This window comes from Episyrphus balteatus, chromosome 1, assembly GCF_945859705.1.
Source record: "Episyrphus balteatus chromosome 1, idEpiBalt1.1, whole genome shotgun sequence".
Lineage (NCBI taxonomy): Eukaryota > Metazoa > Arthropoda > Insecta > Diptera > Syrphidae > Episyrphus > Episyrphus balteatus.
Window position 1 is genome coordinate 119,711,426 of NC_079134.1, and position 15,447 is coordinate 119,726,872.

At 29.6% G+C, this 15,447-nt stretch overlaps 1 protein-coding gene across 2 annotated transcripts in view; it reads right to left on the reverse strand.

Moving 5' to 3' along the window:
* Positions 1-15,447, reverse strand: part of LOC129907035 (high affinity cAMP-specific and IBMX-insensitive 3',5'-cyclic phosphodiesterase 8) — a 157,236-nt gene that overhangs the window by 59,039 nt on the left and 82,750 nt on the right. The window contains exons 1-2 of one of the 2 annotated variants that reach the window (XM_055983077.1): positions 6,066-7,019; positions 1,355-1,449 (exon numbers count right to left, since the gene is read on the reverse strand). In XM_055983077.1, the coding sequence (XP_055839052.1) occupies positions 1,355-1,449; positions 6,066-6,192 (222 nt within the window). In that variant the 5' untranslated portion in view covers positions 6,193-7,019. Of the gene's footprint in view, positions 1-1,354; positions 1,450-6,065; positions 7,020-15,447 lie in introns of those variants that run through there. The other variant, XM_055983076.1, reaches the window with a different exon arrangement.

A 15,447-nucleotide genomic window follows, 5' to 3' on the forward strand; every position in this document is an offset into this window, starting at 1 on the left:
CACCCTTTTAGTGGTTATGTTGATGGTGACTGGGAAAGTTAATGGATACGTTTTAAAAGTTTGATGTACTGTTTCGTGGTCAAGCAAAAAACAAACAAAATTTGCAACATCTTCAAAGGAAATTGTTTCCGAAGCAAATTTATGTCAGAAATTTTCTCATTCTCAATTTCAAAAAAAAATGATAACAAAATCTGTTTTGTACAAATTTTATATCCTTATTATAATTCAAATGAACTTTAAAAATAAGAATTACCTTTGAAGACCTTCCAACATTAAGAGATATAGCCCTTAAGATCCACTAAAAATTCAATTTGGAGAAAACAGATCAAAAGACCGAAGCTGATTGCTAGACTAAATTAGACTATGGCAAACTCACAAAAGTCTATTCAGGCTTGGAGGCACGCCAGTTTCAGACTACTTGAGACTTCCCATAAAAAAAAATGAATTGGCTCTGACAAAAGGTGGACAAACGAATTAGACTAGTTTGGTTCAAAAATTTCTAGGTCGCTGTTTTGGCTTCACTGAGCTTTACTTTGATTAATTGAAATAAAATGTTAAACGAACAAATTTTACTTCAATGCATTCTGAAATAAGTTTTTTCAATATAGTTTTTGAATTAAGAAGGACAAACCAAAACAGAAAAGGAATTTGTTGGAATAATCATATTAAATTGAGAAAAAGTGTAAAAAAGAGTGGTAAAGTGTGAAGGCAACCAATATTTAGTTTAAAATTTAACTTTTTATGTCTTGGATCGAACTTGTTTAAGTAACTACCAAAAAAGATAAATGTCAGAGAATTTGGAAACCTTTGTTGGCTTCTATCTCCTTTTTGGCCACTTCAAATATAGTTAAAACTCTGACATTAAACCATTTAAATTTAAATATTTTTCGACAATGCACCTTCACTCTCCCAGCAACAGAAATTGAAATCATTTCAAAAAAGTAAAAAGAGGTAAACAAAAGGGAAAATGGGTATATGAAGAAGAAAACGTGAGTTATTTGTTTAGTCAAAATCTTATTTACACAGATTTGAAGTAGAGTCTTATATTATCTTCTTTAGCATAACAGTAATTTAATATACGAGTATTCAAATTGTATTAAAGCAACAGGTGCTATACTTCCAGCTTAAATAAAAAGTAAATGTTCAGATTTTATTTTTTTAAGTTTTAAAAACTCGTACTCATCATTTTTTGCATTTACAGCCTCAATTATAAAGTTAATTTACTTTACTTTGTGTATGAAGCAATTTTCTGTCACTACCATATTTTGTTTCACTAAAAAAAAACAACTCCAAAGGGTTTTAAATGGTAATTTCAATAATTTGTATAGTTACTATACGTAGTAAAATGTTTTACCTGGTTGTTCGTATCCATCGATTCATCTTCCGGTGTCAACGCCAGAGATGACTTCCTATGTCCAAGTCTCCCTGATGAGCTCGATGTTCCGGTACCTGCAAAAAACATAAAATAACATTTGGTTACAAAATTTCATTAATGTGAAAGTAAGAAATAAATTTGCATCTGCTCGAATAATTATACGCATGTAAAACGTGCATGTACTATTATTATGTTAATACTCGTAGATAATATATTTCCAGATGAGTAATATGATTTACGAGCAAACGAGTTTTCCAGCAACCATCGCATCGCAGATGGAAAGCGAATACATATCTATATAAAAATAAAAATACATCTTCAAATTACATTATCCAAAGTAATTGAGTTAAAACATTGTGCATAGTGCGAACGCAAAACCAATTGACATTGTGTCGGATCCGATCCATCGCCATCATCAGTGGGGTTCTCTGATTTTACTTTCAACGGAGAGAGACCTAACCTACCATAGCAATAGCAATCCAACAGTCAGTGTCAGATGCCAGATACTACCAGAACAAACCCTGGCTATGCCTAAATATAGAATGCAATTTTCTCTCTGTATAGCAAAGACCGGAAAGCGAAAAGTATAAGCAACTTTCATGGTGTCATTTTAGGCGAAGCTACATTTCCGTCTCGATTACTTTTTTGAACTTCGATGAGTGTGTGTTATCGAAGTCTAACGAGTGACATTGGCACGGCCTAGCGTACTCAACGAATTAATAATATTTTTTGTTGTTCCATGTGGATATGCGAATGTTTATTTTCTTTACATGTGTGTGTATTCCTTTTTTTTTTTTTATGGTGGTTGTGAGGAATAATCTGTGTACGTAGGTATGTGTTTTTTTGATTTTTGTTTGTTTTTAAAAAAAGGTTTGAATAAATAAAAAATGAATTTTAAATTTTTATGCTTTCGCCTGGTTGGACTGACATTTATATTATCTCGAGCAAGACCGTTTTGTGATGTACTATTTCTGAAGAGGAACGAAAAGCTGAATGTAAGTGCATATCTTAGCAAATATTAAAGGGAAAAAATAATCTAAATACGAAAACCTACATATCGTCGCCTGAGAAGCAAAGTGTCATATCTCAAAATCTAGAGTTCTTCAAAAAAAAAAATTTGAGATATGACACTTGCCATATGTAAGAAAATAACTGTTTAATTTTTTCGATTTAAATAAACCCTTTAATAAATTTTTGATGCTCTGAGGTGATTCTTTCATTTCCAAAACCATCCTAGAATAGAGCATTTTTTAGAATTGGGTCACTGGGGTGTATGCGCAACATTTTGTTTCATATTGATTCGTGGGTCAAATTTTGTTTCTATTTTCATGTAGTTGATAGTTTGCTTTCATTATTCATTCATTCTGAATAATATTGTTAAATATGAGACATTGAAAAAAGGTGAAGGTACAATAATGTATGTCCCGAGGAATTCAAAAATTTAAAAAGGGATAAAAGGATTAAAAAAAAAAAACAGTTTTTCGAACATGGTTCGAGTAAACTATGTAGCTATGCCCTCGAATGAGGGAATGATATCAAAGGACTTTTGACTTTGGTGGGGCTAAATTTTTGGTTCAGTTGAATCACAAAATATTTACTCGAAAATGGTAATTGAATAAAGTTCACTTCCCACTTAAGAGACAGTGGATTAACTCTATATGTTTAAGAATGGTTCAACTCACTTGGCCCAAAATAAGCGAGATTAATAACACTGCTAAGCAAAATTGCACCTTTTTTTTGTTTTATAAAGTTTTTTGAATGTTCACTACTAATTTTTCATCGTTGATTTCAAATCTGCTCTTAGTTTTTTTTTTTCTTGCGGCTCTAATTTTGGGTGATACAGGTACTATGGAAACTCTTAAAATATAGCAATATTTGTTACGGTATAATCTCGAAAACGCGACGTGATAGCACATTTTTGACTTCGGATTCAATTACAGCACACCTAAAACCTTTGGAAATGTTCATCAAACTTAATAAAACAAAAACCTTGTTGCCCAGTGTAATCATAATCATCCATAAGCTGAGACACCTTAGGTTTTGATTTTTGTTCTCAGTAGTGGAAGTATTTCATAGAAATTCGGTAATAAGTTAAAATAGAGTTCTGTAAAATTTAAAAAATAATGGTATACTGGCACCTTATGATTTGCCAAATTTACGATACTTCTTTTAAATGAACAGCTATTTTCTATTATTGAAAACTGTGATGAAATTGTTTTTATGTTTTTTGAGTTGCTTAATACGATTTTCAAACCGTCCAACAGAACTTCTCATGAGAAATTGCGAAAAAATTGCAAACAAAATTTTTTCCTGGTTGTTTTGGCGTAGTGATATTTTTCTATAAAAAATATAAAAGAGGATGAATCACCAGCAGTTTATGACTTAACAATTGTTTTGTAAGAATAATGGTTTTCGCTAAAAAAAAAAAAAACGTTGAAACATCTATTCAAATTAGCACTTTTTGAATGTACATAAAAAATTTCTGAAAAAAGAAATTTGTTTGTTAAAAAATGATGTTTTTTAACATTTTGCCCGGAAATTTTACTGTCGTGAATATTTTTCATGATTATTATGTTTAGCGAAATATCAATAATACAGATTCAGTTTAAAGAACTTTTTTGTATGAAATTGAATTTTTTAAAACTGTGTCATAAACAATTTTGTTGAAGAAAAAACTGTCGCCAAAAACAGCAGTACATAAATTGTTTCAGGTATTTTATTGTGTAGATAAGAGTAGACAAAATTTAGAGTAAAGCCTGAACTACATAGAAACACAAAGTGAAAAAAGTAAAAAAAGTTTCTTATTTTTCAAATAATTTAAATTTTTAAATGTCACATCAAGGAATTTGTTGTTGTTATTTTGTACTTTTGTTTACTTTTTTTCACTTTGTGTTTCGTTGTAGTTCTAGCTTAAAACAAAAAATGAGTTACAACAACAAAATATATAAGTAAGTGAGAGAAATTATTTCAGAATCTTCTTTTTAAAAATCTCTTTTTCTTTTAGTTATAAGGGCCATTTGCTGGAACGAAACTTAAATTTTTAAGTTAAACATAAAACCTACCGGTTTGCACGAATTTAAAAGTAATTCCTAAATCACACCTAGTTTAACATAAGTTAGGGGAAAGAATTAGTAGAACATACAAATTTATGTTACGTATACCTAAGCAATTCAAACTGACGAAAAAAGAAATAAAACCCCTTAAAAAATGATTTTTGTACTAAAATGGACATCGTTAACCATCAGTAGATGGTAAAATTTTACACAAATATTTTTGTAGCAGTATTCACTATACTTCGTTTTTAAATTTCTAATATTAATCTTGACACACAAACACATTTAAATAAAAAATCCTTCACATAAATACATTTTTAATTATAAAATTTAACACATATTTTTTTTCCATTTTCACTTTTTAAACGTTGTATGCAATTCAAAAACACAAACTTTGAGAAAGGCACAGCAAAATTATTTAATTTTTACTTCCAAATAGACAAAAACAATTCAAATTAATTGACGTTTGTATTGAATTGACATTTGAATTTGAAGTTCTCAGCGATTTCTATCATGAAAGTATTTTATTGCCTGGTTCAACATGAATATTTTTGAAAAACGTTAGTAGAACATAGAAGCTATTTTCGACTTAGATAAGACTGAAATTTATGTTCCGTATGAGCAAATGGGCCTAAATGGCACCGAAAAAGCATATATGTATGTATGTATTTGTATTGTACACATAAAAGAAGATAAAATTTAACTAGGATCGAAATTTACCAAACTTTTGACACAGTTGACACACGGCCTTAATGCATGATATGGAGAAAATGCAAATTCACCGCAAATCAGAAGGAGAAACAAAATACAAAGAAATTCAATGAATCAGTGTTGCCAGAATATTTTGGGGGCAAGAGCTGATTTTGAACAAATATTGGAGCCAAAAATAGCCGCTTTCAAAAATGGTCCAAAAAAACGCCGAAACTTTTTGTGGTATGAGGTTTTTGATTTTTTTTTTTAATTTTCAAAAAACCTTTGCTTATCAGACTTCAAGTACCTATACAATGTATAGTATACATATGTATAGTATACATATTTTTTTTCATTTTGTTGATATATTCTGGTTTTCATGCTCATTTGCGGGCGTTAAATAAGATTTTGAATTAAAATGAAATGAAAAATGTATGCACATTTTTGGTGGATTTTTGCTGTAAAATGCTTTGCCAAATTCCGTTAAATTGTAAATCAGAATTTTAGAGAGTGAAAAGTTCAAGGAGTCTGTTTGGCGATAAAAAGCCGTCTCTGGCAACACTGCAATGAATAGTGTTTCTGGTAGAACTGACTCGAAAATCGACTATTTTTGATTCAGCATGATTTTCGAAAAAAATAAATGTTTTTAAGTTACGTTGTAGCATAATTTTCAGCTTTAAAGCAACGATTTTTGATTCTTTTAAATTTATATTAAATATGCTGAAAAATACTAAACAGAGATCTGCTAAAACTGAATGCAGAATTAATTCTTGCGGTTTAAATTAATATATCTTAAATGAAATTTAATCAAAGTAAGTACCAACTAAACAAAAAAAAAAAAAACACCCTTTATAAATATAAAAATATGAATATAATAACTTTTATAAAATATTACACGATTACTGAGAGAACCAAAAAATAAAAATAAAAAAACATTATTAGTTTACCAGTTGAATCCTGTTCGGGAGAAAGTAATTCACTTGTAGATGCGGTGGAGACAAGCGTTTCGCTGCTGCCAGATTGCAAGTCCCCAGTGACGATTATCATATTAATATTTTTTATTTTATTTAACATCAACCTGATATGGCTTGGTTATTTATAAATTTTATTTTGTAAATTCACTTGTTTTCAGAGTTATGTCACACACACCACATCACTACGTATTTTGTTTGTGTTTTACATTTTTAATCGTAATTATACTTTTTTTTTATTATTATTCATAGATACAAACAATTTTTTTTTTCGTTTTCAGCTATTCTTTGTTTTTTTTTTTTTATTATTATTATTATTAATTATTTTAATCGGATTTCGATTTATTGATGACGATTTTGAGAGCTTCTGGTCTTCTCATAACTTGTTTATCAATAATTTCGTTTTTTTTTCTGCTGTAGGTACATACATATAACGGTAAATCAATATTATTTATTATTTTATTGTTAAGGTTTTCTTTTTTTTTATTAATTAACGATTATAATAAAAATTGAATAAAATCTCCGTTGGAAAATGACACGCCCGAGTTATTTGACTTATTCGTTAGTTTTGATGCAAAAGGTATACGAATTCGGACTACTAGCATGCAATGCCTAAACCCAAACCAAATTCAAAAGAAAGAAAAAAAAAAGAGACACAATTTAAGTTGTCAGTGTCACTATAGCAACCAGATAAGATAAAAGCTATTTAAGTGTGGATAAAGACGAATTAGGGGGACCCATCTACATAGAATAAACCTGTGATGACGTTCACTGTCAAGATTTTTTTTTTGTGTATATTTCTGTGTCTTGTTGAATAGTTGATGCGAACACCATGCATACTCATGTATTTAGATACAGTATCTACGTTTAGATAAAGAAGGCTAATTTACCCTCTGGGAAAGTCGACCAAAGGTGCTAACAAACTATACAGCGCAGTGTTTTTTTTTTTTTTTTTTTTATTTTCATAAATGACTGCTAAATACTCCAATACATGTTTGAAATTGCCGCCTTGTAACCGTTTTATAGAGTGTTTGTGCGAATAAAGATAAAACTACTATTTACTATTTCAATACCGACCTGTATATTTTTTTTTTGTATATAAAAACGCAAAAAAAAGGGAAGAATTCTTTATCGCGATGTTAAAATTATGGTTTTTTAGATCAATATAGAAGTTACAGTTACAAGTATCGTAATCGATCAAAATTGATGCCTTGAATAAAGATAAACTTATTCGCTACCTGCTTGTAACATAACCTTTTCTAGGATCAAATTAGGAAGGTTTCTTTCAGAAAATACCAAAAAAATGTTAAATTGAATTATTTTTTTTTCTTCTTTTTGACGTCAAAGATACATTTTTAGGGTTAAAATTTATTGACAGAAGTAAGTGGGTACGTAATGAGGGTAAGAAAGCTAAAAATAGATAAAAGTTTGATGCGAAAAGATATCTAAAGATTAATAAGGATTTTCTTTATTTGATGAAAAACTAATTCATTAAAAAAGTTAAAGTTTTCTTGGTATTGTAAGTCTCTTTGCATGCACTTGTACATTCTTTTCAGTTTCACTATTTATTTGAAATAAATTCTTAATACTTAAGGATAGAATTAATTAATATAATATTCAAACCATGCGTGTCCTGAGTCAATATGTTTAGGAAACTTATGATCTCAATATGAACTTGAAAAAATGTAATAAATTCAAGGTAAAATGGTGCGTGCATGTTTGCTTGGTAAAGTTCAATTCAAATGTCTTAATGACAACTTTTGTACTTACATTAGTAAGATGCTGAGACAATAGGTAAGGGTGTCTGTAAATTGTTCATGTAAGTAACAAGGTAGGAATATTCAATAATATGTTTGATAGAAAGGTCGTTGTTTTTTTCGTCTTCTTAAATAAAATAGCTTAATGAAACTTTCTATAAATTATTCTCTTTTATCAATTTTCATTCAATTTAATAAGATGGTTCTTTAAGAAATTAAAAAAAAAATGCGACAAAATAAAAGAGATTGAGTGCAGCTCAACAACACACAAATTACCCTGAATTAATTACATGAATCAAAATTCCAACAGAAGATTTTTGAATTGAAAAAGTGGAAACGAACTGTGAACAAATTATTCAGGCTGTTTTTCTTTTTCCAATAGCAAATCACTAGTTACAAACGACTCTTTATGCAAAAAAATATTCTTTATTCTATGAATACCTTTATGGATAGAAATTTAATTCGAGGAAAGTAACCTTAAAGCATTTTTAAAGCATAAGATTGGACGAATCTGAATAGTGACGATGACAATATTTCTTGTGATTGCTAAAATAAATTAACATTTAAGCAAGCTTCGATTTAATTCGACTTTAAAAAAAAACTTTAGTGAAAATGCATCTATTATTTATTTTTGCAATAGTAAATCGCAAGGTAAAATATGAGTTACTAAATTAATGTAACGTGATTTATACAAATATTTTCAAATTTTTCTTCGAAATATTGAACAAATGTTTGGTTTTTGTCACTAATTTTAAAAGCTTATAATTTTGTATGCATGGACTTTTAAAATTCGTGTCCGATTCTTGATATTGAAAAGGCATTTGACAGGGTTTGGATACAAGAACTAATTCATAAGCTCTACCAACTCAAATACCCCGATAATCTTCATTCCAGTTTTTAAGTAAAAATTGAAAGCTGTCAATCAACAGCAAAAACTACAAAAGCAGGAGTTGCACATAAGGATTTAAACTAGCACCATTCTTCTTCAATATCTCGGACCTCGGATCAAATGGAAAGTGTCCTGTTGGTCCAAATTGACAGGTACAAATTGACAGATATCTCCTCCATTTTCTCCAAAATCTAGCAAACCATCCATAGTTTGTGTCATGAATTAAATCTGGTCTTCAGATAACACTGGTCTGCAAGGAAATCCTCCTTTAAGTAAAACTATACTTTTCTAAAGGATTTTTGTATGCTGATTCCGAATCCAAGGTCAGAATTGACCTAGCACGTCACGTTTTTTAGATATTACCGTTAGAAAATCTCAAAAACCCATTTTTTGCTGTTTTCGAAGAAACATTTTGGCATAATGTAATTAAATCTTTTTCAATTAAAACTGTTACGGTTTATGAAAGAACTTCTTTCAACTTTTCTTTCAAATTCAGTTTCAATCTTCTCAATATCTCTTTTCTTCTCCGAGATATCTTAATTTAAGTAATTCAATATAAGTTCAAGTGACCTCAACTCCAAAAATGAACTTATATTGAATTATATTCAATCACTCCACTTAAAATAAAAATAATTTTAATAATTTTTTATTATTTTTGTTATTTTTTTCTTCGTTATTAATTTAAGTAAGTTTAGTAGGTTTGGCATATCTTACCATAAAGAAACTGATCTCTAAAAATTAATATATCTTTCTCCCTAGAACAAAAGTATACTTTTCTAATGGACTAAAGTGTGCTGATTTAGAATCCGAACTCAAAAAAATTTCGTTCAGCCCTGGTTTTTAAGATATAGTAGTTTTTTTGAGATTTTCTAAAAAAAAAACTTGATTTTGTGATACTTTAATGCGAATATCTCAAAATCCTGACGTGATAGAATATTTTTGACTTTGGATTCTAACTCAGCACATCAAAAACTATAAGAAAAGTATACTTTTGTTTCTAGGAGAAACAAATCTAAAGCTTTACAAGGCAGTTTATCGAATGGTTTATTACAAATAAGATATTTCTAACTAGAAAAATAGTATATACAATTACAAAACACGTAAAAATTTTCTTTAATGTATTTTTTAATGGTTTTCTTTACATATTTGACTTTTTAAATATAATGTGCGTTGATATTTTACATTTCCATTGATTAAGGTGTTTTTATTCATGTAGGATTTACTAAAAAGTGGAGGATTTCGATATTTCTGCTTTTTTTGATGAGTAAACATAAATGTAAAAAACCAATCACACCTTTCACGCAAAATTCACGTTTGTCTATTTTGTATTTTATTTCTTGAGCAAGGAAAAAATGTATGAAAAATGTATTGAAAAATATCAGACGTTTTAACTATACATTATAATTTGTCAATTTTATTAAAAAAAAAAATGTTTTCTTCTTTATATTAGATGATGTCAAAATGTTACCTTACGACGACGTTGATGAATGCAAACCCACTATTCAATTCAATAAGCGTGTACTCACGTAATTAGATCTATAGACACAATAGAAAAATGTTCATGTCAGAGGTTTTAGACAAGCCAGTATAGATAGGCATCATAGACATTTCACTCATGCAGCCCAGAGAGTCACAGTCACAGCCACGGTTCGTATAGCTGCTTTAATTAAGAACGGAAAGTCTCCCAATCAGCCCGCAAGATTTTTAAGTCATTTTTGCACAGTGCACGACCTGCCCCTAACAACGCAAACAATAGAGCTCAGATTTGTTTGAATAATTACGTAAATTAAATGATTCGATCCTAATTAAGTGTTCACATTTTATGCAAATGCCACTTGTTCTCTAGAGTCTATATAAGCTCTCTGAAGCATCAGCTTTTGAAATGACGTGTCTGACGCGCCTATATATGCACTATAACCAGCTGTGAATAGATCCCAGACGGCAAAGACACCACGCTGCTGCGGCTGCTGCTGCTTCTGCTGCTGCTTGCCTTGGATCGTTCATTGTACACATTGAATAGATATATTCTCCTGCTGCCACCGCCACCTCAGCTCAAAATCACCAATGCAGTATAACTTTGGTCAGGTCTTTTGGACGGTATTTAACCTACTTTGGTTCATTTGAACAGTGACGTGTGCTGCCTTTTAAAAAGTACCTAAAACATGTAATCGCCTGGGAATTACTCCAAGTGAAACGTCGCGTCGTCGCTTTGCGATGAAATAGTTTGAAGTCTTTTTATTTTTCATTTTGTGAGTGTAACATGAAGTTGGATGTGGCTTACCTTACAGTGAGCGTTTTAAATATAAAAAAAAAAACAAACAAAAAATGTTTAGTATTTTTTTGTAAATTTCAAAAATTGCAATGACATCATTTGCATTTTGCAAATATTTTTTTTTCAAGTGTGTAATGTAACTACATTATTAAGTGTTTTATTTCTAATGACATACTTGTTGCATATTTAATTCTTCAAATCAATGTTATGCCATTTAAGATGGGTCAAAGACTTTTATACATTTTATAGTGTCAAATTGTACTCAATATGCATGCATGGCACATGTATATGTTTGCTTTGATGTAATAGGCATTCTATTCTATATTTTTACTTGCTATAAAAGCAGTATTGGCAAAGTCGGATATTTATCGCTAAAAAGGTTTCGATTATTGAGTATTTTGCTCGCTCCTTAAAGTTTTTATTTCCGAATTATCAACATTAGGCTCTTAAAGTTTTGAGTTTGGTGACTTGCGGTCTATTTAATAAAAAAAACATCTACCCGAGATATAAACAGAAACAAGCAATTTGCTTACATTTGACAACCATGCTTTTCATTTAGCAATAATTAAAAACACTTTTTATTTTCTTTCTGGTTAGAACTTAGAGAAGAAACGGAGTAAGTCAACAAACAAAACTCCTGATCTATGTACAAGGGCTCCTCCGGGATGTCATCGTTTACTGCTTATACGTATACATTAGGGTGTCCGTTATTTCCCAAAGTGACGTTTTCGGGGGTGACACCCCCCAGATCGAAAGTTTAAGCCCTAAATACGGGGAATTTAGCAAAAAAAATTTTTTTGGGGGTCATTAACCCGTGCCTCTAAGGTCATACTTTCCCCATACAAATTTGTATGGGAAATTTTTAACTCATACATAAAATTTTTTTTCTCTCGAGTTAAATCATCTATTTTTAAAATGTTTGTTGATTCTGGTTGGAAAATAGTTCCTTTAAAAGATTACATTCAAAATTTCCCGTTAAAAAATTTTTTTATATTTTATTTCGGTTTTTGAAATTATTAGCTGTTTTCGTAGTTTTTGCTTTCACCTATCACATAATTTTAAATGCAGTTTTATTGGTTTTTAATTCTTTTCAAATATTGCATTCAAAAATTTGTGTATAAATCAAAAATTTTAATTTTTTGAAATTTTTTTTGGAAATTTTTGCCGTTTTTATAATAAAAAAATATTATTAAATACTTTACCCTTTCTTGTTTGCAACTTTTTTGATGTAATTTTTTAGGTGAATAATTTTTAAACAAAATTCAATAAAAATATTGTAAACATATCTTTTGTAGTTCGAGAAAAATAAATTTAAACGTATAAAAACGGCAAAAATTTCAAAAATAATAAAAAAAAATTAAAATTTTTGATTTATACACAAATTTTTGAATGCAATATTTGAAAAGAATTAAAAACCAATAAAACTGCATTTAAAATTATGTGATAGGTGAAAGCAAAAACTACGAAAACAGCTAATAATTTCAAAAACCGAAATAAAATATAAAAAAATTTTTTAACGGGAAATTTTGAATGTAATCTTTTAAAGGAACTATTTTCCAACCAGAATCAACAAACATTTTAAAAATAGATGATTTAACTCGAGAGAAAAAAAATTTTATGTATGAGTTAAAAATTTCCCATACAAATTTGTATGGGGAAAGTATGACCTTAGAGGCACGGGTTAATGACCCCCAAAAAAATTTTTTTTGCTAAATTCCCCGTATTTAGGCCCTAAACTTTCGATCTGGGGGGTGTCACCCCCGAAAACATCACTTTGGGAAATAACGGACACCCTAGTATACACTACACGTCACTTGAATAGAAACAACAATTTTTCTTTAGAAAATAGCGATTGGCATTTTGGTAAGGTAACTTAGTAGATTTTTGGTTTTGCATTTTCAAAGAGGAACTTTTAACAAACAATGTTTTAAAAACAAAAAACCCAAAACAGAAACCGTATGGCTGCTAGTTGCGTTTTTTCGCATAACTTCACAAAAAACAGGTGTTTTTTTGCGTCACTTGAATAGAAACAAGCTCTTAAATTAGATAAAAATGATGAAAAATGGTGGAAAACACTAATTTTAGTAAAGCAATATTAAGCTTTGACATTATTTGCACATTATAACTAATTATGGGCTACGAGCTACCATTAGGTACCACAGAAAATGCATAAATAGAATTTAACATTGAGAATGCACTTGTACTGTACACAATCGTGGACCTAATTGGAGAAAGTGAAAAAAGTGTTTGGTAACTTCTTACAAATTAAGAAAATTACATTTTCTATAGTTAAAGGATTGAATAAGTGAAATAAACTTTCGTTTTCATCCGGAATGCATCTGTTTTGTTTCTATTGCGTTGTTTTTTTCTGGAACTACCCTTGCGCAATCTCTATGACGGTTGTTCTTCCACGTTCCTAAACTTGCCAAGAGCTTCTACCATTATTTCTTTGTAAAAGTTTGCATCTTTTTTCGAAGCGTGAAGCTTCAATTTTGCTATTGCACATCATAAAAACAAAGCGTATTACTGTAACACATTTTAGTGCCCTTTGGTGGCGATGCGATAAAAGATTCTTTCATAAACTAATGAAATAGGACTAATATTAAAGTTGTCCATCTGAGTTGGTATGTTTTTCCTTTAAAAAACCACTCTTTACCTCACTTCTTTTTAGTTCGAATGCAACTATAAAATAGTTAACTTTTTTGTTATCTTAGAGGAACTTAAAATGCTGTTATTTTGCATTTTGAGGCTTTTTAAATGATGCGCACATTTTATAACTTCCGTGATGGAACAAACCAACACATTACCATCGCACTAACACCACGTTTTTGACCGATTTTAGCGGCAAAGTGAAGGGAATTGTAGCAAGTTTTTTAATTATTTTTTTCTCTGCTCTTGATTTGGGTCTCACCTGTCTTATTTTTTTATTCAATCACTAGTTTACGATGTTTTAAAAATATTCTCATCTAAATTTGGTAAATTTTCCAATATCTTTCGCGATTTTGCATATTGCAAGTGCATTTTTAATGTTAAATTCTATTTATGCATTTTCTGTGATGCCTAATGGTAGCTCGTAGCCCATAATTGGTTATAATGTGCAAATAATGTCAAAGCTTAATATTGCTTTACTAAAATTAGTGTTTTCCACCATTTTTCATCATTTTTATCTAATTTAAGAGCTTGTTTCTATTCAAGTGACGCAAAAAAAACACCTGTTTTTTGTGAAGTTATGCGAAAAAATGCAACTTGTAGCCATACGGTTTCTGTTTTGGGTTTTTGTTTTTACAACATTGTTTGTTAAAAGTTCCTCTTTGAAAATGCAAAACCTAAAATCTACTAAGTTACCTTACCAAAGCGCCAATCGCTATTTTCTAAAGAAAAATTGTTGTTTCTATTCAAGTGACGCGTAGTGTACATATACGTGGTGAGCCGAGAGCTGTCAGCCGATTTTTTACGTAAGACGTAACATAATAATATTGAAGTTAGTCCTAGCATTGAATAATTATATATAGAAGTGACACCGGAAAAAACGTTCGCTATGTTTGAGGGGTGGAGCCACAATCGTTTGAGGAGTGGCGCCACAATCGTTTTAGGATTGTGTATTCGATGGCCGAAAAATCCCTGAAAAGGACTTTTGGTTACTAAGTAACCACATTTACAATATTATTTATAGTTGGTGTATTTGTATTAGTTTTGTTTTGTGCTAGTAGTGTGTTTGTTTATTTTTGTTTCTGTAATATTGAAATTGAATTTATTTTAAATTTTTGTATTATGTATTTTGAATTGAATATTTATTTTTGAATGTTTGATTCTTATGTATGTTTGGAAGGATTTTGTTTTTTGTTTTTATTAACGAGAAGAAGAAGATTTTCTTCAGTTATAGAAGTGTTTATTTAATTTTGATTAGGGTGCTTTTTGTAATAATATCTAGGCCAAAGTTGTAGTTCACATTGTTTGAATGTTTTCCACATGCACTGTGGCATATACTTACTATTTTCTTAAACCGCATAATGCAAGAGTAGGTAGGGATCAAGTTCATACAATATGGCCATATTTCACATTATTTTAAAGTATTTTATTACAATACGAAACAACCTCGTTTATTTGCTTAAACTGATTTATGTTTCGAACAAGGACTTTGGATATACGGCTTTGTTCAAATTTGCAACTGCAAATAAAAATTAAAAGTTTTTATAAAATGTTAAATTTTGAAAAAAAAAAATCTTTTCGTACCATTTTTGGATACTTTTCTTTATTTTTAATTAAAACATTTTTGTTATCTAAAATTTAAACGATATTTATAAATAAAATGTTCAAATAAACTCAAAAGGTAAAAAGGCATATTTTGATCGCAAATGCAAGAAAATGTGGTTTTGGGATAGTTCCAATGATTTTTCTATTTCACCATTTGAAATAAAATACATATTTGGTTCTAAGATT